This window comes from Gorilla gorilla, chromosome 3, assembly GCF_029281585.2.
Source record: "Gorilla gorilla gorilla isolate KB3781 chromosome 3, NHGRI_mGorGor1-v2.1_pri, whole genome shotgun sequence".
NCBI classification, from domain to species: Eukaryota; Metazoa; Chordata; class Mammalia; order Primates; family Hominidae; genus Gorilla; species Gorilla gorilla.
The window spans coordinates 166,854,361-166,877,647 of NC_073227.2; the positions used below are offsets into that span (position 1 = coordinate 166,854,361).

Genomic DNA, 23,287 nt, shown 5'->3' on the forward strand with positions numbered 1-23,287 from the left:
AAATAAAGTACATTAAATTTCACGTAGTCTGTAATTTCTATCTCCCCCATGATAGGAAAGCTCTTTTATTTCTTTTGTAAAGTCACCAGCAGCAACATCACCACCCAGGGTACATTCAGTAATCTATTTATGGCTCTAAGGATATTTTGTCCCCACATCCCTCCTGCAGAAGGTGACAGCAGTTTTTAACTCATCATTTTATTAAAGATTCCTGACGCTACCTCTTCCTAAGACATTCGCAGCAAGTGAAAATGTTAGGTCTTGGCTAACATGAGCATTCTTTAGTTCTCAGGAAAGTCAGTCTAGAAATACTGGCAACAACCGCAGCCAGGACACCGTGAAGCTCTGTGTTTATTCTGTTTCTCTGGGACGGTGGCAGCTGTGAGTTTCAGATGCCATCTGCCGAAGGCGAATGCCTAGTTAACTGTGCTATTCTCGATCTCTTCACAGTCCACAGTTCTACCAACCTCTCTCTACTTTGCAATCCCCCTCACTGCTGGCTTCCTTCTCCAACAGGCCTGAAACACAAGCACAACACACTGAAGCTACCATGGATCCCCTTGGCCCAGCAGCTGTTACACCCTAAATGATATTCTCTTCTAGCACCTCCTTACCCTGTGGTCTTAATCTGAAGGCATCTGGACTCTTCTTCCTATTGGTAGAAGGTACATAACTATATACCAATGTTGTATATATTGTTGAAATAATGCTATGTATTTTCAGCATTTGCAAGGGAAATGGAACTAGGCACATTATATCTCATTAATTATGGTCTCTACTAATTGGGAATCTGAGAGAGTTCTCTGGGCTGACATTTATTTTTGCATTATCTGCTGAACGAAGAGGTTTGCTAAGTAAATAAAAGGTAGAAAGTTTTTTAATAATAGTGTTTAAACTACCTAAGAGAAGATTTCTAAAGATTCTGAGGCTTTCATTTGTACACTAACAACAAATTATTTTCTACCTAGTCACTAAAGCCAGCTGTCTCCTTTCTGGCTTCCCTATTTCTGCACAGCCACTATCATTTCCTAATTCAACGTGCTTATTAGCAAAGCTAACCAGTCTCCAACCAGCCAACTCATCCTCTGTCTGCTTTTCCCACCCCACTCCTCTTTTTCTCTCTAACTCAGGCCCTCATTAATAAAGCTGCCCTAGAACTAGAGGATCCCGGCTAGGCTCCTGTCATTTGCCCCCAATCCTCTCCAATGATTCAGTAATCTGCTGCCAGATTGGTCTTTCAAAAATTTCTTTTCATTTTTTCCTTCTTATTATCCCAGATGAAATGTTCTATAAGAACCCATGACTCTTATACTCCAGAACTTTAAGATCCTCAACAGTAGCTTCAGTGTTCTTGCTCCCAGCACTGCATTTAGCAGATTACTAAAATAAATGTAGATTCACAATATTTATCTGAACTCCCTGGGGCCAGATGTAATTTGGGATTCATACTTCTTTCTCATTTTAGGACCACAATATGGTGCATAAAACATATTTTATGTAACATCCCAGTGGGCCTGAAGCAACACTTCATAGTCAAGTACATTGATAGTTCTTCAACAAAATGTATAAATTTCACCCCTTGTTGTAATAAATAAAGACAATAAATAAATAGCCTCCCATTAGGTTTTGCCACAAAATATTTATACAAAAAAATTTTGGTTGGTGGGGTTTTTTGGATTTCAGAATTGTGATTAAGAGATTGAGAATGTATAGTAGGTATATTTATCCATGGCCATTTATCACTGTCCAGACTTGAAAGAAGTTAAGTTTTCTTTAAAAGTCTCCACACCGCTAACTTTGATTAATTCAGACTGTTCTTCTCCACAATTAGTCCAAATTATTGAGGCCTTCCTTACAAAACTGTCTTCAGATTATGAGAACTTCATGACCACAAGGTTGTCCCTATCATTTTAAATTTTTTTCTAATTTTAACTCCATTCCCAAAGCATTTTCACCTTGCTTATTAAAACAAAAAACGTCTTTTTTTTTTAGCTGCTAATTTTAACAAAATGTAAATGTAGTCATTTTGCTTTTCTCTACCTAAAGAAAGGCTTTGGTGAAGTAGGGTAGATTGATTATCTTTCAGCAGGGCGGATTTACATTTTAAAAATCTCAGTTATGCTGACCTTCTCCCCCAAATAAGAGTTAAGCTTTTAAAGTGTGAGTTCATCTAATGTCTAACATAAGTTTATCAAGCAAATCACGGAAAACCCCCCTATGCACAGTTAAGCATATACTGAAATCACTCTTTAGGTCAAGTTTTAACTTGACCAATACACCCTGCTTTAAATACTGCCAAGCCAAACATAAAGCCAGCAGTGCAAGGTTTGTTTATATATCATGGGATGCTGGCCATATGGGTCACAGCATTCTGACAGGCAATTCCTGGGCAGTTATTTTGACATTAGAAAGTCACAATCCATCAACTTAACAGCAGGGCAATAATTTTGGGACCAGGGAGATGGCTATTCAAAATGACACTGTGGGAAGTAAACAGTAGTTCCAAGAACCCCTGTTTGAGTATGAAGACATAAACTAGACAAAATTTCTTTCCACCTCTAGAACCAGCCATTATGTAATGTGTTTTTGTGTAAGCACGTTATTTCTGGTGTTTGAATAGAAAAGCCCTGCCTGCAAAGCTAAAAAGCATGCAGGTATCTGGATTCTTTGGCTGAATGTGGGGAGATGAGAAGAAATGGAACTACCCTTATGAGACTCAAGAATGACAAAGAGTTGCCTTCCCCACCCCCACCCTCCACCCCAGTTTGTCACAAACTATTTCCAATGACCTGTGATACCCGAGGCCAATATTTCAGATGTCACTGCATTCTTTCGGCATTGCAAATTAATTAGTTCTCCAGTGCCCTGTAAAACAGGGCTCCTTGAGTATGTGGAGGAGACTTGGACTTTATTTTTGAAGAGGCTGCGGGGCCAACAACCCTGCTGTGAGTCCTGCCCTGCACACAGGTGGCCACGGTCTCCTGGACAAATGAATGTGGATGGAGGCTACCGAGTGCTGCTGAGATCCTCTCCACAGCTGGGAGGGAAGGTAGCAACTGGCAGAAGTTTCCTGGCTGCTAGACTGGTGGTGGGCGGGGTGGGTATGGGTAGGGAGTATGAACTAGAGTGCAGCGGTTCTCAGATGTTCTCATTTCCCAATAACTCTGAGAACACACACATAAGCCCTCCAGGATGGCCATGCTGTGGATAAGGAACAGTAAGCACATCCTTCCTTCTACCCAGGAAAGGAGAAATGAAAAAAGGAAGAACGGATAAAAAATGATGTACTGATGGCTGAGATGGCAAAACAGAGCACTGGATGGATATATGTAGATACTATGGCCAAGAAGAGAGACAAAATCTGGGTGGCAAGCTTTCCTCAGTGAGCTGTCTTGTTTCCATGCAAACTGAGGTGGTCTTTGTGGTGGCCCACACCCCCTGGGGTCATGACCTGCCCTACTGGGGACTAGCACTCCTCGCCACTGCCCTCCCCTATATTCCTGGCTGCCGGCCTGAAATACAACATGGAAAGCAAATTATTTTCAGGTTATACTTCATTATTTTAAAGAAAAAGAAATTCATTATGTGGGTGAAATATCAGCAGGTAAAGAACAATAAGCTCTTAAAGCAAAGATGAAGAGGCTTATTACTGTAAACATTTTATTTTAATAAACTTTTGTAGCTTAAATTGAATTTCTCCTTCTTTTCTAAAACCTAACCTTATATGAATAACTACATCTGTAAGCTGAAAGTATCTGAAAATTCACACATTTCAGAAAAGTAATTCTTAAGCAATCAACAGTAGAAGCAAAGCCAACAATGTTTCCATACCTGGAGCTGATATTCTTCCGTGCAGCACAGAGTCACTGGGCAGCAGTTCTTTTGAATTGGAGGTGAATGGTGATTGTCTAAATGTGTCTTCTGAAAAGAAAGGGCTGGGGTGGGGGAGGGGGAGTGAGGTTTAGTAAATTAAAGTTATTTAAGACACCCAGAGCACCTGGTCCCAAATACATATATACGCAATACTAGATAAGATGTTGCTGTTTGCAACGGTGTTTAGTGAATATAAGAAGATTGTGCTTAAAATGGAGAAAAAGAAAAGTCATTACATCAGACAAGTGCCAGCTGTACCTTCTGCCTATGGGTTTTATATCTAGGGGGAGTAAATGAAACATCATCTTTGAAACACTGTTAAACCCGTAGAGGAGGACAGCTGAGCAGTACCTTTTCCTCTTGCTCTATTCTTTCTGTGTGTTGTCCCCTGCCTGGGTCAGAATCAGAAAGGGCCTGTCTGTGGTTTTCCCGGTAGAGATGGAATTGCCCTGGCTCACCCATATTCTGTCACCTGATCCCTCAGGGACCCACTGCACACATCAAGACAGATGGCTGGGGCCAGGGACCAATACACTGAAGGAAACATGTCACTGGTCCCCACAGAAACGAAAACTGCAACTTGAAATTGTGTTGGTTCTGAAGGAGTTAAAGTCAGAAAACGGGGCTGCCAGAAGGGACCCCACGGAGCTCCCTCATTTAACATGAAAGAGAGGCCCTGACCTGAGTGATCCTAAGGTCCCCTAGTGACTCAGCTAGAACTAGAACTAGGGTCACCAGACATCCTGCCAGGGTTCCCCCTAAAACCATGACCACAGTGAACACAAAGGATTGAATGTTTTTAATTAGAGAACTCTAACTCGGTCACAGGGTCCATCTTCCAGGCCTCTAAAATAAAATGTGAATAAGTACTGCGATCACATATGAGAATACTAGAGTATCCATCAGTGTCCAACCTAGAAAATGGAAAGCCCTATTTATTTACAACAGAGGAAATTCAACCATAGGAACTGGGTACCCAGATAGTGGAAGTTCCAGGGGGTAGTAACACAGCCCAGAGATAGGAAGGGCAGGAAGCCATTGCCACCCTGAGGCTGGAGGGACAAAAGGAGGAGATAAATGGAGCCCAGGTCATGGGAGCCGAAGCACTAGAGGAGATGCAGCTGCCTTGGGAGACAGAGAGGGAGTGGTAGAATACCCAGGCTCTACCTTAATCCCCACCCCTACCTCTCACCAGTGCCTCTGATTGGCTGAACCTTCCCGGAAGGCAGGGAAACGCAGCCAGGAGGGATCACTACCCCCCACCACTCCCCTGGGCAAAACAGCAGATCTGGAGCAGAACAACAGACCAAGCCTAGGACTCCCAGGACTAGTGCTGCTTTGCTAAACATGCCACAAGGCTATGGTTGCTATTATTCAATTTTAAAAAGGGAATGTTAAGATGAAAATGGAAGACACTTTCTTTAAAGTAAAACATACATTAATAGATAATATAGTTTTACATGACTGTGTTAGGCTAGATTTAACACAACTTTGTATGCCATGGTTTTTCTTTGTATCTTAAACACAAAACAATTTAAATAGGCTTAAAAAGTGAACACTGGCTATAGGCTAGTAGGAGGCAGGAATTGGGGAGAAGCGAAGGGGCAGATATGTCGCTTTCTACCAAACATCTCATAACCTGCAAGGGTGGCTAAGGCCGTGAAGGAGGGGACAGTGTGACCACAGGGCCTGGCCAGGGAGCCCAGGAAGGGCCTTCCTGCAAAAGCCACCATGGGCGGGATGGACAGTAGGGTCATTAGGGTTTCAAGGTGCTGGGGAAGGCGGCCCCAGCACTGTGAGAAAGCCTGCAGAGCTGGAGGAAGGCCCATGGTGGAGGCAAATGAGTCTGGACCCTGTGTGCAGTGATCATGGCTTTGTCCCAACAGTAGTGAGGGCACTGCAGTGTCTTAAGTAAGGGGGTCAGGGAACCGGACTTCAGTTTCAGAAAGCTCCATGTGGCTGCAGCAGGCAGTGCGGCCTGGGGAACTTGCAGAAGACAAGGCATGTGGCCAGTGCAGCAGTCCAGATGGGACGTGGTGATGCTGGTGGCCAATGTCGCCAGCCAGCAGCGACACTTGCAGGTCGAAGAAGAGTTTAAAGGAGAGGGCTGGTCAACACCACAGGTACATTTGAGAATAACCTTCACCTAGCTTTCTAGGTGAAGCGAGCAGAGGCTGCTGTGCTATGTGCTGGCAGTAGTCTTCTGGGTCTTGCTAAGTAGTGGCAATGGGCTAGCACTGTGTCTTCACATGCTGTCTTCAAAAGTGTGGATTCCTGCTGATGTGAGGAGTGGAGCCCTATTATCACTGAGCTGCTCAGAAGAAATTGAATTGAAAGGGAGACAATCACCGAGGGAAACAACATTCAAAATAATTTTCTACCCTGGATGCCAGCTTTATCCTGCATAGAAAAGAAAAGATTTCTTCTGAGGGAGCAGAGAATTAGAAAGGAGTCCTGCTGGATACTAAAAATGCACAAAAGGGCTGCCAATGTTTCTATCGGGCAAAGAATCAATGGAGAAACTTTCAGAAGGCAAGGCAGCTTAAGGCTGGTGTAAGTCTTAGCTACAGAGAGAAGATATTAGGTTAACAGGGAATCGGTCTCAGACCAAACATACAGCTGCCATGCTCTGCATTCGGATCCGTTCATGCCAGGAGACAGCAAATGTGCTAGTTTTGCAGAGAGTTTGGAATCAGAAAAATTGAAGTCTGAATTTCATATTGGTTACTTCATAGTTAAGGGACCTTTGGACAATCAATAACCCCTCTAGCCTCAGTTTCATCACCGAAAAAGAGGTTTAACAATGCCATCTTTTAGAGGGGTGCTGTAAGGGTTCAAATGAGATGTTTCATGTTAAAGTTCTCAGTACATAGTACATGCTCAATAAAAAACAGCAACAAACGCTAAGTATCTGGCACTGATTTAAGGTGCTTTGTGTGTATTAACTTCATTTGGTCCTCATAAGAACCCTATGAGAGTAGCCACCATTATTATAGTAGTCCCCCCTTACCCATGGTTTGGCTTTCTGTGATTTCAGTTATCCACAGTACAGTACAATAAGATATTTTGAGAGCGAGACCACATTCACATAACTCTTAATCCAGAATAAGAATAATGTTACACAGAATATTGTTACAATTGTCCTATTTTATTATTAGTTATTGTTGTTAATCTCTTACTATGCCTAATTTATAAATTAAACTTTACCATATGTATTCATAGGAAAAAGCATTGTGTATATAGGGTTCAGTACTATCTGAGGTTTCCGGCAACCACTGTGGGTCTTTTTTTCTTTTTTGAGACAGAGTTTTGCTCTTGTTGCCCAGGCTGGAGTGCAATGGCGCAATCTTGGCTCACTGCAACCTCCGCCTCCTGGGTTCAAGCAATTCTCCAGCCTCAGCCTCCCAAGTAGCTGGGATTACAGGCGTGTGCCACCACGCCTGACTAATTTTTGTATTCTTAGTAGAGATGGGATTTTGCCTTGTTGGCCAGGCTGGTCTCGGTCTTCTGACCTCATGTGACCTGCCTGCCTCAGCCTCCCAAAGTGCTGGGATTACAGGCATGAGCCACCACGCCCTGCCAACCACTGTGGGTCTTGAAACATATTCCCTGTGTGGATAAGGAGGGACTACTGCATTATCCCTATTTTACAGATGTGGAGACTTAGGCACAAAGAAGTTAGGTAGTTGCCCATGCCCATGAGTTGAGCATGTTGGCTTCCCCATCTGCACTCTTTCCCGCTCAGCTACACTGCCTTTTGTTGGTCCGTTAACACCTAAGGAATTTACGGACAATAGAGACCCATGAATCCTTGCAACAGATGGAGAAAAGGAAGAGATAGAGAAGGGGGTGATGGAGGGGAGTAGGGACCAGTCGTTTCAGTATAAAGGTACTGAAGGAAGCTGAAAGACTTTTCTATTGAGAAATAGAGCAAGTAAAAATAATTTTTGTCTTTATTTCCCTATAGAAGTTAAGATATGCCCCAATTTCCTAAAACTTCTACCACTCATGGGCCTGGTCAATTTGCAACTCTAAACATTCGCCACTGCTGTACCTACAGCTTCCTAGAGCAAGCCTGTCTCTGCTATTAACTGTAAATGAAGAAGGAAGGGTAAAGAGGTCGTTAGCTGTTTGTAAGCTTCTATTTCGTCAAAGCTGTAAAGCACATGGTGGCACTATGGCTACATACACAACTGTGTATTAATCCTTCTGGTGCCCAGATTAGCTTCATGCTTCAGGAAGGAGAAAAAACTAAACTTGGAGCATGCCCTATAGAGCAGAGCTTGCTTCATGGGATTAGATCTCCAATAACACTGGTTATCCTTAACTCTCTGCACAAGGAACTAAGAAAACGTAAGACACTCCATGTGTAACTTCGTCCCATGAAAGTTCATTTTTAGAATGCTGAGATCATATTCCGTAAGTTCTTTTTCTTCTCCTGTGCCAGTGACCGTAAAGTACAGAAGCACATCCGTTCTCAGGTGACACCCAGCTTTGCGGTGGAAAAAGCACTTCAGTAAGGGGTGGTGAGGCTGACACCTCGTTCATGCTGCTCAGTGACTGTCACTGTTGGCAGTGGGCAGCGGAGAGGCAAGTTCCAGGAGGTACCGGACACAGGATGAAGCGGGCTGCATCTTCCCAGGGAGTAAAACAATCCATGAAATGCAACGGACTTTATGACGTGCCCCGAAGCATGTTTGTACTGTCCTCCAACTGGTTACTTCAGCCAGTTACCAACTATTCCAGAAAAGGAGCCAGTTTGTGAACACCATATAGCCCTTGCTTCTGAATCTTCAGCTGCCTAGACTTTAGTCCTTTTATTATGAAAAAGCCCCTCCATCCAGAAAGTAAGCCAAGGAAGTGGAAAAAAGCAAGAAAAGAGATTTATTTCTGGTTAATATTTTTGGTAAAAAGTTGATAGAGGAGGAGGTGGAAATTAACAGCTCATGGGGAGGGAATCATCACTTATTTTCACTCAACAAAATCATCATCTATCACAACATATTCCCTTTGGCCCGGGTCAAAGACAGGCTAGCTGGAAGACTTACATAATTCATAAATATTCAGTAACTCTTCAGTAGCAGCATCTGGAAGTTGATGGTATGGACATCAAAGAGCCCAAGCCCCCTGTTAATTTCCCTGGGTTTTGAAAATACAATCTTATAAAACTTTTATCTACTTGAGTTTCTTTTCTGGATACAAGTGAAATGGCTGTGGAAAGTATATTTTGATTTTTCTCCTGTAGAAAATCTAAGGGCTAAGATATGAAGGGGCAGGGGTGTTATAGTGAGTGGACAATTCCAGGCCAGGCATGGGATGTGGGGTCAGCAGCACAGGGCTGAGAAAGGAAAAGATTTACAATAAATAATAAAACAGTCCATAAAGGATTATGGCTCTAAATAGTGACACATTTTGCTAAGTGCCTATTGTGACACCAGTATTTCCACCTTTAACACCTGAGGGCCAACAGGTAGTTTTGCCTCATGCAGAAGAGAAGGCTCATCTACTTAAAACCAACCCTCCCCAAGTGCCACCACTGAAACCAAACGTTACAGGGATTCTCATTTTGACAGCAATAACAAAACCAAAAGAAAACAGAAAAGAAGGTGAGTACAGACTGTGAGAGAAAGTTCAGAAAAGACCTTCTTTGGTAATGACACAACAGTTTTAAAGGAGCAATAGAGAAGAAACAGATTTTTTTTCTAAGAGACAGTAACTTTCAAGACTAAACTTGGGAATGACAAATAGAAAAGAAAAAGATTAAAGAAAGAAAGAAAGACTGCACTGTAATGAGTTTTTACTTGGAACTCAGAAGGGACTAGATAGATCAGGGTGGCATGAAATTCTATTAAATGTAAGAGTTTCTGGCAAATCATCCTAAAGTGATAGTCTGACTTCTATCTGCACAGAGACAAATTGCCTTAGTAAATTTTTTTAAAATAGTGAATCTTAAAAAAAAAGTTCTTCGGTGAATTAATCAAGTAAAAGTACTCGATTATCATATATTCAGCCATATATTATGTGACCTAACAGGGTTTACAGATTTCGAGAGCTGGGTAAAACATGTCTGAAAGAATTTGGGGTAATTTTTAATTTTCTTTTGTGTTACTTTAAGGAAATTTTAAAAACAAGCTATCTGACTTAGATATATGTCTGAGAAACTATATACTGCAAAAAGAGAGCTGGAAGTCCCAGCATGGGGTAGAACAGTTCTGTGGGAGCCAGCGTGTTTTCTCTCTAGCTGCTACCTGCTCCCCAGCAGACCTCAGCCCCTGGGCCCCTCACCAGGTGGTTTTCTATCCCTCCTGGTAACAGCGTCTTCCTCTTCTCTACTCAGACCCAGTTGTTAAGCCACTGCAATACTGGTTTTCCATGTTGATACATCATGTTATTTTTTAAGAACTGAAATGCCACAGATTTGTCCAAAATCACTGAGCCAGTATTTTAAAAACTCTGACCTTTGAGTCACTTAGACCTTGAGAAACCCTCCAGAAGTTACACACGGCATTTACATTTTGAAGTGTACAGGAAGCAGTAGTTGAGAAAATACTTTTCCATGTTTCCAAAAGCCACAAGAAAAGGCAGGCAACAGATGCAAGTTATCTCAATAATTAATCTGACTTTAGTTCAAAAATCTTTTGAATATGTGGAATATGCATGTTACAGAATTAAAATGGATACAGGTAACTTGCATATGGGATCTCCATGTCTATGTTTCATATAATGAAACTAAAGGAAATGAGAACAAACCGGAAATGTTTTCTTTGAACAAAAACTAGAGCTTGCTAATAATAACAGATTACAGGCCTTGCCAAAGGACAAAAAAGGTGTTTTTTTTTTAATGCTTCTTAAACATATCAAATAAGAAAGGTGGGTTTATTCAAAGATAAGGAATAAAGGAAATCTTTGTATTAGTTATAACTATCTCCTCAACATTTCCTCAAGTACTTTAAGGTGAGAAGACATTCTTCGAGAAGCTGGAATAGCTTACATGAAAATAAGGTCACAACTCAAAAACACTTTATTTTTACATATTTCACTTTTTGAAAAGATCAAATAAGAATATTTCATTTTCAACTTAATTTTCATGATTAATGCCGTTTTCTTCACTTTTAGTGATTTTCTTTTTCTCAAATATTACTTCCTTTTATTAATTTATTTGCTAATAACTTAAGAGATGCTTAATATTTCTTTTTATATATTTATATATGTACATGTTGTGTAACATATTTATAAGTAATTGTATTTGAAATATATTAAGTGCTTAGTTCTACATATTTTTGTAAAAAAATTTCGAACACTTTAAAAAATAAAATGCAAACACTCTATACAGTTGCATCAGTATCATGTGAAATAGAGAAGAAAACCCTGACACAGTCCTTTTGTTCTGCAGTAGCAATCACTCTATGTGGCCTAGGACCATGTGTGGTCTTCCTAACTTCCTCATTTTCATTTTGAATGAGCAGTTGTAGAGCTGTTGCTTCTGAAATGTGCCCAGATATTAACATGTTACGTATAACAATCAGGGCTAGTTGTCTTACTAACATTCTTGCAGTCAATTGAAAAGGTAATCCATAATGAAAGAAAACACTTTTAATGGTACGCATGAACATTGCCCTTCCCTTTTCAATACCACAGAAATGAGGACCCCTGTTCCTAAAGGATTTTATTTATTGTAACTAAAAGGACCCCAGATGGCAGGTTAGGGAATGTGGGGGTGGACAAGAGTGCCCAAGATTAAAAATGACTGTGAGTCTCAGCCCTGAAGGCAACCCTGACCATCTGAAAGAAAAAATTCTGTATTTGACCATACAAGGGACATAACAGGGACCTCCTGTGACCCCAGTGGGTTAGGCCTGAAAACTCGGTCATTGATCATGTTGGGCTCACACATTTTCAAAGAAAGAGGGGCTGTTGTGAATAAAACTTGGATTATTCCTATACATTGGCAAGCTTCAGCTGGGGCATTTATCTAAAAATCGAGGCTGGCGTTGCAGATTCAGTGTGTTTCTAAATGGGCCTGTGGGCAGAGGGGACTCAAGGGTACTCCATCACTCTACTAGCATATAGGCAGCAGATTTTCTTCTTTAATTTTTGGAGGTGACAAGGAAGCTAAGATGGGTTTCCTCTCCTCCAATTCCGTTGATGCGGCTGCACAACTTAGCTGGGGCCAATGAAACAGAAACTTTGTAGCAATTAAAAACTAAAGGTGCTGTTAATTTTGTAAGATGTGAACTAGCATCATGGAAAATCTCCTTACTTTTTAGAGATATATACCAAAGAATCTGGGAATGAATGTTTGATATCTGGGATGTGACTTAAAATGCAGGAGGAAAAAGGACGGGTAAACCAAGTGTGGCAAAATGTTGATACTTGTTCAATATGGGTGATGGGAATACAGTGATTCATTATTTTATTTTTTCTATTTTGGTTAAAAAATTTCATAATAAAAAATCAATAGCAACGACCAAACAAAAAATCCAACCCAGACAAGCCACCAAACAGAATAAGAAATGGCAGTAAAAGAAAATACAAGACCGTGCATGATGGCTCACTCCTGTAATCCCAGCACTTTGGGAGACCAAGGCAGGAGGATCACTTGAGCCCAGGAATTCGAGAACAGCCTGAGCAACATGGCAGAAACCCTGTCTCTACAAAAAAATACAAAAATTAGCCAAGCGTGATGGTGCATGCCTGTAGTCCCAGCTACATGAGAGGCTGAAGTGGGAGGATCACTTGAGCCCAGGAGGTAGAGGCTGCAGTGAGTGGAGATTGTGCCACTGCACTCCAGCCTGGGTGATAGGGCAAGACCTTGTCTCAAAAAAAAAAACAAAAACAAACAAACAAAAAACAAAACAAAACCACACACACACACACACACAAAGAGCAAATACAAATGTCTCCCCATGAACAAAATGCTTAAGAGCACTAGGAATCAATAAATCGAAGACTTTAAATGGAAGATATAATTTTTCACCCTCCAATCATTAAAAAAATTTTAATGATAAGCACAGAGTTGATTGGGCCTTTGAAACATTCTCTGTCTCCCTCTGTCTCTGTCTCTCATGAAAACTGTTAGAATTGCAGATTCAATCTTCTTAAAAGTCATTTTAACAATTGGTACCAATAGCCTGAAAAATGTGAATACTGTTTTGAGTCATGTCAGGCCTCTGAGCCCAAGCCAAGCCATCGCATCCCCTGTGACTTGCACGCATACGCCCAGATGGCCTGAAGTAACTGAAGAATCACAAAAGAAGTGAATATGCCCTGCCCCACCTTAACTGATGACATTGCACCACAAAAGAAGTGTAAATGGCCGGTCTTTGCCTTAACTGCTGACATTACCTTGTGTGCGACCCCCCACTCCTGCCTGCCAGAGAACAAACCCCCTTTGACTGTAATTTTCCTTTACCTACCCAAATCCTATAAAACGGCCCCACCCTCATCTCCCTTCACTGACTCTCTTTTCGGACTCAGCCCACCTGCACCCAGGTGAAATAAACAACCATGTTGCTCACACAAAGCCTGTTTGGTGTTCCCTTCACACGGACGTGCATGAAATTTGGTGCTGTGACTCAGATCGGGGGACCTCCCTTGGGAGATCAATCCCCGTCCTCCTGTTCTTTGCTCCGTGAGAAAGATCCACCTACGACCTCAGGTCCTCAGACCGACCAGCCCAAGAAACATCTCACCAATTTCAAATCCGGTAAGCGGCCTCTTTTTACTCTCTTCTCCAACCTCCCTCACTATCCCTCAACCTCTTTCTCCTTTCAATCTTGGTGCCACAATTCAATCTCTCCCTGGCACCACAATTCAATCTCTCCCTTCTCTTAATTTCAATTCCTTTCATTTTCTGGTAGAGACAAAGGAGACACGTTTTATCCGTGGACCCAAAACTCCGGCGCCGGTCACGGACTGGGAAGGCAGCCTTCCTTTGGTGTTTAATCATTGCAGGGATGCCTCTGATTATTCACCCACGTTTCAAAGGTGTCAGACCACGCAGGGATGCCTGCCTTGGTCCTTCACCCTTAGCGGCAAGTCCCGCTTTTCTGGGGAAGGGTCAAGTACCCCAATCCCTTCTCTCCTTGTCTCTACCCCTTCTCTGCTTTTCTGGGGGAGGGACAAGTACCCCTCAACCCCTTCTCCTTCACCCTTAGCGGCAAGTCCCGCTTTTCTACAGGGCAAGAACCCCCAACCCTTATTTCCGCACCCCAACCTCTTATCTCTGTGCCCCAATCCCTTATTTCCGTGCCCCAACCTCTTATATCTCTGCGCCCCAATCCCTTATTTCTGCACCCCAACCTCTTATATCTCTGTGCCCCAATCCCTTATTTCCATGCCCCGACCTCTTATCTCTGCACCCCAACCTCTTATCTCTGTGCTCCAACCCCTTTTCCCACTTTTCTGGAAGGTAAGAACCCCTGAACCCCTTCCCTCCATTTCTCTACTCTCTTTTCTCTAGGCTTGCTTCCTTCACTATGGGCAACCTTCCACCCTCCATTCCTCCTTCTACTCCCTTGGCCTGTGTTCTCAAAAACTTAAAACCTCTTCAACTCACACCTGACTAAAACCTAAATGCCTTATTTTCTTCTGCAATGCTGCTTGACCCCAATACAAACTTGACAGTAGTTCCAAATAGCCAGAAAATGGCACTTTGAATTTTTCCATCCTGCAAGATCTAAATAATTCTTGTGGTAAAATAGGCAAACGGTCTGAGGTGCCTGACATCCAGGCATTCTTTTACACATCAGTCCCTTCCTAGTCTCTGTGCCCAGTGCAACTCGTCCCAAATCTTCCTTCTTTCCCTCCCGCCTGTCACCTCAGTACTAACCCCAAGCGTCGCTGAGTCTTTCTAGAATCTTCCTTTTCTACAGACCCATCTGACCTCTCCCTTCCTCCCCAGGCTGCTCCTCGTCAGGCCGAGCTAGGTCCCAATTCTTCCTCAGCCTCTGCTCCTCCACCCTATATAATCTTTTTATCACCTCCGCTCCTCACACCTGGTCCGGCTTACAGTTTCGTTCTGTGACTAGCCCTCCCCCTCCTGCCCAGCAATTTACTCTTAAAAAGGTGGCTGGAGCTAAAGGCATAGTCAAGGTTAATGCTCCTTTTTCTTTATCCCAAATCAGATAGCGTTTAGGCTCTTTTTCATCAAATATAAAAATCCAGCCCAGTTCGTGACTTGTTTGGCAGCAACCCTGAGACACTTTACAGCCCTAGACCCTAAAAGGTCAAAAGGCCGTCTTATTCTCAAAATACATTTTATTACCCAATCTGCTCCCGACATTAAATAAAACTCCAAAAATTAAATTCCGGCCCTGAAACCCCACAACATGATTTAATTAACCTCGCCTTCAAGGTGTACAATAATAGAAAAAACTTGCAATTCCTTGCCTCCACTGTGAGACAAACCCCAGCCACATCCCCAGCACATAAGAACTTCCAAACGCCTGAACCACAGCGGCCAGGCGTTCCTCCAGAACCTCCTCCCCCAGGAGCTTGCTACACGTGCCGGAAATCTGGCCACTGGGCCAAGGAATGCCCGCAGCCTGGGATTCCTCCTAAGCCGCGTCCCATCTGTGTGGGACCCCACTGAAAATCGGACTGTTCAACTCACCTGGCAGCCACTCCCAGAGCCCCTGGAACTCTGGCCCAAGGCTCTCTGACTGACTCCTTCCCAGATCTTCTCGGCTTAGCGGCTGAAGACTGACACTGCCCGATCGCCTCGGAAGCCCCCTAGACCATCACGGACGCCGAGCTTCGGGTAACTCTCACAGTGGAAGGTAAGTCCGTCCCCTTAATACGGAGGCTACCCACTCCACATTACCTTCTTTTCAAGGGCCTGTTTCCCTTGCCTCCATAACTGTTGTGGGTATTGACGGCCAGGCTTCTAAACCTCTTAAAACTCCCCAACTCTGGTGCCAACTTAGACAATACTCTTTTAAGCACTCCTTTTTAGTTCTCCCCACTTGCCCAGTTCCCTTATTAGGCTGAGACACTTTAACTAAATTATCTGCTTCCCTGACTATTCCTGGACTACAGCTATATCTCATTGCCGCCCTTCTTCCCAATCGAAAGCCTCCTTTGCGTCCTCCTCTTGTATCCCCCAACCTTAACCCACAAGTATAAGATACCTCTACTCCCTCCTTGGCGACTGATCATGCACCCCTTACCATCTCATTAAAACCTAATCACCCTTACCCCACTCAACGCCAACATCCCATCCCGCAGCACGCTTTAAAAAGATTAAAGCCTGTTATCACTCGCCTGCTACAGCATGGCCTTTTAAAGCCTATAAACTCTCCTTACAATTCCCCCATTTTACCTGTCCTAAAATCAGACAAGCCTTACAAGTTAGTTCAGGATCTGCATCTTATCAACCAAATTGTTTTGCCTATCCACCCTGTGGTGCCAAACCCATATACTCTCCTATCCTCAATACCTGCCTTTACAACCCATTATTCTGTTCTAGATCTCAAACATGCTTTCTTTACTATTCCTTTGCACCCTTAATCCCAGCCTCTCTTCACTTTCACTTGGACTGACCCTGACACCCATCAAGCTCAGCAAATTACCTAGGCTGTACTGCCACAAAGCTTCACAGACAGCCCCCGTTACTTCAATCAAGCCCAAATTTCTTCCTCATCTGTTACCTATCTCGGCATAATTCTCATAAAAACACACATGCTCTCCCTGCCAATCGTGTCCAACTGATCTCTCAAACCCAAGCACCTACAAAACAACAACTCCTTTCCTTCCTAGGCATGGTTAGCGCGGTCAGAATTCTTACACAAGAGCCAGGACCACACCCTGTAGCCTTTCTGTCCAAACAACTTGACCTTACTGTTTTAGCCTAGCCCTTGTGTCTGCGTGCAGTGGCTGCCGCTGCTTTAATATTTTAGAGGCCCTCAAAATCACAAACTATGCTCAACTCACTCTCTACAGTTCTCATAACTTCCAAAATCTATTTTCTTCCTCATACCTGACGCATATACTTTCTGCTCCCCGGCTCCTTCAGCTGTACTCACTCTTTGTTGAGCCTCCCACAATTACCATTGTTCCTGGCCCGGACTTCAATCCGGCCTCCCACATTATTCCTGATACCACACCTGACCCCATGACTGTATCTCTCTGATCCACCTGACATTCACCCCATTTCCCCAGATTTTTTTCTTTCCTGTTCCTCACCCTGATCATGCTTGATTTATTGATGGCGGTTCCACCAGGCCTAATCGCCACACACCAGCAAAGGCAGGTTATGCTATAGTACAAGCCACTAGCCCGCCTCTTAGAACCTCTCATTTCATTTCCATCGTGGAAATCTATCCTCAAGGAAATAACTTCTCAGTGTTCCATCTGCTATTCTACTACTCCTCAGGGATTATTCAGGCCCCCTCCCTTCCCTACACATCAAGCTCGAGGATTTGCCCCACCCAGGACTGGCAAATTAGCTTTACTCAACATGTCCTGAGTCAGAAAACTAAAATACCTCTTAGTCTAGGTAGATACTTTCACTGGATAGGTAGAGGCCTTTCCTACAGGGTCTGAGAAGGCCACCGCAGTCATTTCTTCCCTTCTGTCAGACATAATTCCTCAGTTTAGCCTTCCCACCTCAATACAGTCTGATAACAGACGAGCCTTTATTAGTCAAATCAGCCAAGCAGTTTTTCAGGCTCTTAGTATTCAGTGAAACCTTTATATCCCTTATGGTCCTCCGTCTTCAAGAAAAGTAGAATGGACTAAAGTAAAGGTCTTTTAAAAACACACCTCACCAAGCTCAGCCACCAACTTAAAAAGGACTGGACAATACTTTTACCACTTTCCCTTCTCAGAATTCAGGCCTGTCCTCAGAATGCTACAGGGTACAGCCCATTTAAGCTCCTGTATAGACGCTCCTTTTATTAGGCCCCAGTCTCATTCCAGACACCAGACCAACTTAGACTGTGCCCCCCACAAAAAAAAAAAAAACTTGTCATCCCTACTATTTTCTGTCTAATCATCCTCCTATTCACCGTTCTCAACTACTCATACATGCCCTGCTCTTGTTTACACTGCCGGTTTACACTGTTTCTCCAAGTCATCACAGCTGATATCTCCTGGTGCTATCCCCAAACTGCCACTCTAAACTCTTGAAGTAAATAAATAATCTTTGCTGGCAGGACTATGCCGAATCTCCTTAAGCACTCTCTAATCAGATGTCCTGAGTCATCCCAATTCTTAGACCTTTTATACCTGTTTTTCTCCTTCTGTTATTCCATTTAGTTTTTCAATTCATACAAAACCGTATCCAGGCCATCACCAATCATTCTATACGACAAACGTTTCTTCTAACAGCCCCACAATATCACCCCTTACCACAAGACCTCCCTTCAGCTTAATCTCTCCCACTCTAGGTTCCCACGCCACCCCTAATCCTGCTTGAAGCAGCCCTGAGAAACATCGCCCATTCTCTCTCCATACCAGCCCCCAAAAATTTTCGCCGCCCCAACACTTCAACACTATTTTTTTTTTCTTATTAATATAAGAAGGCAGGAATGTCAGGCCTCTGAGCCCAAGCCAAGCCATCGCATCCCCTGTGACTTGCACGTATATGCCCAGATGGCCTGAAGTAACTGAAGAATCACAAAAGAAGTGAATATGCCCTGCCCCACCTTAACTGATGACATTCCACCACAAAAGAAGTGTAAATGGCCGGTCCTTGCCCTAACTGATGACATTACCTTGTGAAAGTCCTTTTCCTGGCTCATCCTGGCTCAAAAAGCACCCCCACTGAGCACCTTGCAACCCCCACTCCTGCCCGCCAGAGAACAAACCCCCTTTGACTGTAATTTTCCTTTACCTACCCAAATCCTATAAAACGGCCCCACCCTTAACTCCCTTCGCTGACTCTCTTTTCGGACTCAGCCCACCTGCACCCAGGTGAAATAAACCATGTTGCTCACACAAAGCCTGTTTGGTGGTCTCTTCACACGGACGCGCATGAAAAGTCATTTTATTCCACCATTGTTCATATTAACAATTTTTGGGGGGGACCCTTAATATTCAATAACAAGGGACTGATTAAATATATTATAACACAGGCAAACCTGAATACTATGCAAACATTAAAAGAATAACATTGAGAATGTCCATGGAAAAATGGACAGTCTTATATATTGTTAGGTGAAAACAGAAGATTATAAAACTGTATATGTAGTAGGACTCAGTTATACATATATAAATATATACGTATAAATATGAATTTATACGTATATAAATGAAAAAAAATCCAGCAAGGATACACACCACCAACTTAGCAGTGGCTGTCTCTAGGTAGTAGGACTAAAAATACATTTTCTTTATGTGCTCCTATATTATCTGGAAATAAGTTACTTTTAAAAGTTAAAAACAACCATTAAATTTTACTGTTTAGGATCTTTTACTTTTGAAAAGACTCGGTCTTTTAAAGAGAAAGCTCTGAGGGACAGTTGTAAAAGACACAGGCAGAAACAACTACATCTCAATTATGACCCTCAGTATCAGTCTGCTTCAGTTTCAGAAGTCTGAAAGCTATGGAAGGAAGAGGTTGTATGCAATATTGTAGAAGAAAAATACAGCATCTTAGGAACATATACGTATTTTTCGTGTTTAGTATTTTCTTCTTTGAAAAGTATAAATGCCTCCTATTTCAGATTGTCTTACAGGTGGGCCAGTATGTACAACCTAACACTGAGTTTTCAAGGAACAGGTTTCTGTTGCTGCTGCTCTAGCATTCATGCACTGTGGAGCCAGGAAACTTCTCGGGACAAGGAGCACAATGCCAGGCCTTGTCGAGGGCCGCTGCAGTGGAGAGGCCAGACCGGGGGTGCCAGAGCCAACCGCAGACCAAGGAAGTGAACCCTGCACATCCGGATACTCGAAATGTCAGCTTGTGGAGGATCTCCCGCAGGAATCTGACTTTATACACAAACAAAGACATTGAGCTTTCTGCTGAGGTGAGCTCAGAACGGATGAACTTAGTCTTCTCTGCAGTGATGCAAGCCTCTGTCATGTGGAAGTTACAGACAATGCTAGTGAAATGTGGATGGTCTCCTGGCCCACCGCATCATGCAAGAGGGCTGCTTTACAGAGGCCAACCCTTGAAAGACTTGATATATTTCTAGTAACAATCATGAAGACACTCTTCAGAGAAAATTCCAGACAAGAACAGCATCTAAGCCTCACCTACTTTTTGGTTATATCATTCTTGCATAACCTGCCAAAGGCAGCTAGAGGGGAACACAGTCTCTGGATGTCCACTGACAGAGAGTTACCAATTTACACTTCATTCCTGACTATTAGGAGTTATAAAAACAAGAGAGAATACTATTGCAAGCCAGTAGAAATAAAGACGGGAGTGTCCATGGGAAATGAAAAGAAAGGCACAGCCCTCTTCAGATCCTGAAAAGGAGATTTAAATTTGCCTTTTAAGAGTAACACAACACAGAACCATTCTGGAAGTATATTGTTCCAATATAACATTTCGGTATAGATGTTATGAAGGGAGGAAAAATGGTAGAGGGCAAATATCTATAGGACAATGGAGTAGAGGAACAGAACAAAGTGCTGAGAAAGGGCTTGGTGAAATGGGAAGGAAAAACAATTCCAAATGGCAACAATGCACAAAGTAATTTCAGGCTCTGTGTGTGTGTGTATCTCCATTGTTTTCAAGGATCAGTTTTAATTTCTTTGAAAAATAGAAGCTCAAAGATAAGTAGCAAAGAATGTATTGCCAATGAAAAGACTCTCAAGTCAGCATGTGTGTCAGGGCAGCTGCAGATAGTGGTGTAGGCTGTGCACTGCACAAAAGCACCACATCTAGAGGGGCATGATTAACATCACAGACATCAGATTTACTGTGACAATATTCCAGTAGATGGCAGTGTACTAAGGGAGGGAATCTTTTTAAAATGTACAATGGCACCATGAGGCCCCAAAACAGCCTTGACTTCACCAAAAAGAAATGAATGTCCTAACTGAAGGGACTCCGTGAAATTAGTAGCAATTTCTGTTCTTTGGAAATAGAATGCTCATTGCATTTAATTTTAAAGTCACAACATGTAAAGGGTAAAGAGAATACATGGAGACCTCCTTAGATATCAATTTCATTTGCTCTGTTTCTGGTTTCTTTTCTTAATTGCTTCTGTCTAATTCAGTGTTCTCTAAAAGTAATATTTTACTTTTTAAGGTAATATAGCATTATTCTTTTATTCCTTCCAAAGAACTGAAAAGGGAAAATTGTGCGAATTGAGGCAACACATCATGCTTTTACAAATTTGTGCAATTTCTATTACTGAATCATAAATATTTAAGGATACGCATTCGAACCATCAGGAAAATTTTACATTGGATGATTCCAAGTGAATGTCTTTTAGTAAACACTATGTGCCATTATCTAAATCACAGAAAAATAGCCTGCATTTCAAATTCTGAAAATTGGGCAAATTAAATATTGGTCTGCACAGCATGATATGAGTCTATCTTTCTCTGATTTTCCCACTTCTGCTTTTTGTCTAGTAATGGAGAAAAGAACAATTCAGGCAAACTCTTCCTTGCTTTTGGAACAAAGCAAGCCAGGTGTGAGAAAGTATTTGTTATAGGCCTGCAATTTTATACCCCCATGGACACTGAATTATTAATGGGGAAAAGAGAGAACAAATAACCAAGAGAGGGTTCTTGGCAGCCATTGTTTGAAGTTCATGGTGTTACACAACATTGAGCATGTCCAATTCACCTGCCAGGAGCTATCTGATTCTTACTCTAGGGTTCCATTTTCCTATTTCGATCTTATCCAGCATCTGGCTGGGTGATGGTCCATGTCAAAGGACGTAGATCTTCTTTTTATTCCATTAAACTTTGAGATCTGATTATGATATCATGCCTCATGTATTTTCATCTACCAAATGATCATAATAGCTAGTTATCTGCTCCCTGCAGAACCTAGGCTTGTGCTGGGAAAGGAAATAGGAAAATCAGTATTTTATTAATCTGAAATGTTTGGTCCTTCTGTTCTCATGGGTCTGGCCGGGACTCTCTCCTCATCTCATTTATCAGATAGAGTGGCATTAACAACACTCAGTCCACACACTATCTCAAAGGAGACCCACAGCCTTCTTTACACTTGGATTGAATTTTCTAGACTCTGAGGTTAAACAAGGAAAAAGACTGCTGTTTTAGCATTTACGGTGAAGTTGCATCTAAAGAACTGATTCAATGGGAAGTGCCCCGATGAGGACACAAACAAGGGTGGAGGGACAAGGTTAAGGCACTGGTGAGCAGGACCACATGATTCAATCATTCAAGCTGCTAAGTAGATTGATTTTTCTGCCTGGCTACACGGTGTGCCTTGGTGGATTGTTTTTCTCCTTTACTTTTGGGAAGATGTCCTAATATCCTAATTTAAGCAGCTGAGTCTAAGTTCTTAGGATAAAAAAATAAAAAATAAAAAAACGGCATTCTCAAACCAGTTCTTAAAATGATGTCTGGGAGTTGCTTCAAAATAATCTACAGGGAGGGGGAAGTAGAGGAGGGAGATAGATAAAACATCATAAATCATTAATTGATGATTGTTGGATTGGATGATAGATACTTCTGTATATGTCTGAAATTTTCCATTATAAGAGTTTTTAAAAATGAGGTAGAGATCCAGTGATCCAGAAACTTGGTAGTTATTAGTTTCAACCTTTAGCTTCACCTAAACCCCTTTAAAAAATTGCTAGTAAAGAATACAAGAATACTGTCTCCCATTATTTTCACTCTCCTTATCTACCTATCGTATAACAGAGGTATCAACAAGGTGCAGAGCTGCCACTGGACAGGTGTGAGGAGGGAGGATTTGATGGTGAGGAAAGTGCAGTCACCAACCCATACGGGATGGAGAGTTAACAGCACACATCCGTGGACTTCGTGTTCTCTTGGTGCAGGACACGGGCATCAGCACTCCCATGACTCACTGGCAAGCACATATTGGAATGCCAAGCTACAGAGTGTTTCCTCTTGGGCTGCTACACTTTTCCTTAGTCTTGTGGTTGAAATGAGCATCGAGATGAATAATGATAAACAATTGTGAGGGAAGCTGTGGGTTTATAAGAGGCAGGGATAGAGTCAGCTCCTTTCTTCAGTTTTGTGTCTCTTCTCCCTACCTCATGTCCTTGGATATCCAGATCCTAGGATCAGGAGATGGCAAGGAGTGGAGGAGCGTAGGCATTCATCAGCATGAGAAAGGCAAGGGAAGGCTTGATCTCAGTGCTGTGCTCAGGCCTGCGCTTTACAAACGAAGCTACCTTAAATATACCTAGCTATTCTCAAAGCGCGAAAAATTCTGAACTTGATTCCAATCATGAACCGTCCTTCTGAATGATCAGTTTCTTCTAGGAAATCAAACACAGAAGATATGATT

General features: G+C 42.5%; 1 protein-coding gene and 1 long non-coding RNA gene across 12 annotated transcripts in view; one reads left to right on the plus strand and one right to left on the minus strand.

Moving 5' to 3' along the window:
- ZNF827 (zinc finger protein 827) overlaps positions 1–23,287 on the minus strand; it is a 181,184-nt gene that overhangs the window by 62,162 nt on the left and 95,735 nt on the right. For all 11 annotated transcript variants that reach the window (XR_008679353.2, XM_019025581.4, XM_055385600.2 and 8 more), the window contains exon 8: positions 3,832–3,935. Coding sequence is in view for 10 of the 11 variants with exons in the window: in XM_019025581.4 (XP_018881126.1) it covers positions 3,832–3,935 (104 nt within the window). In the remaining variant the exon portion in view is untranslated. The remainder of the gene's footprint in view (positions 1–3,831; positions 3,936–23,287) is intronic.
- LOC129533261 (uncharacterized) lies at positions 13,240–21,761 on the plus strand. The gene is made up of 2 exons (XR_008679356.2): positions 13,240–15,653; positions 19,542–21,761. It is a non-coding gene; the product is annotated as an uncharacterized lncRNA (long non-coding RNA).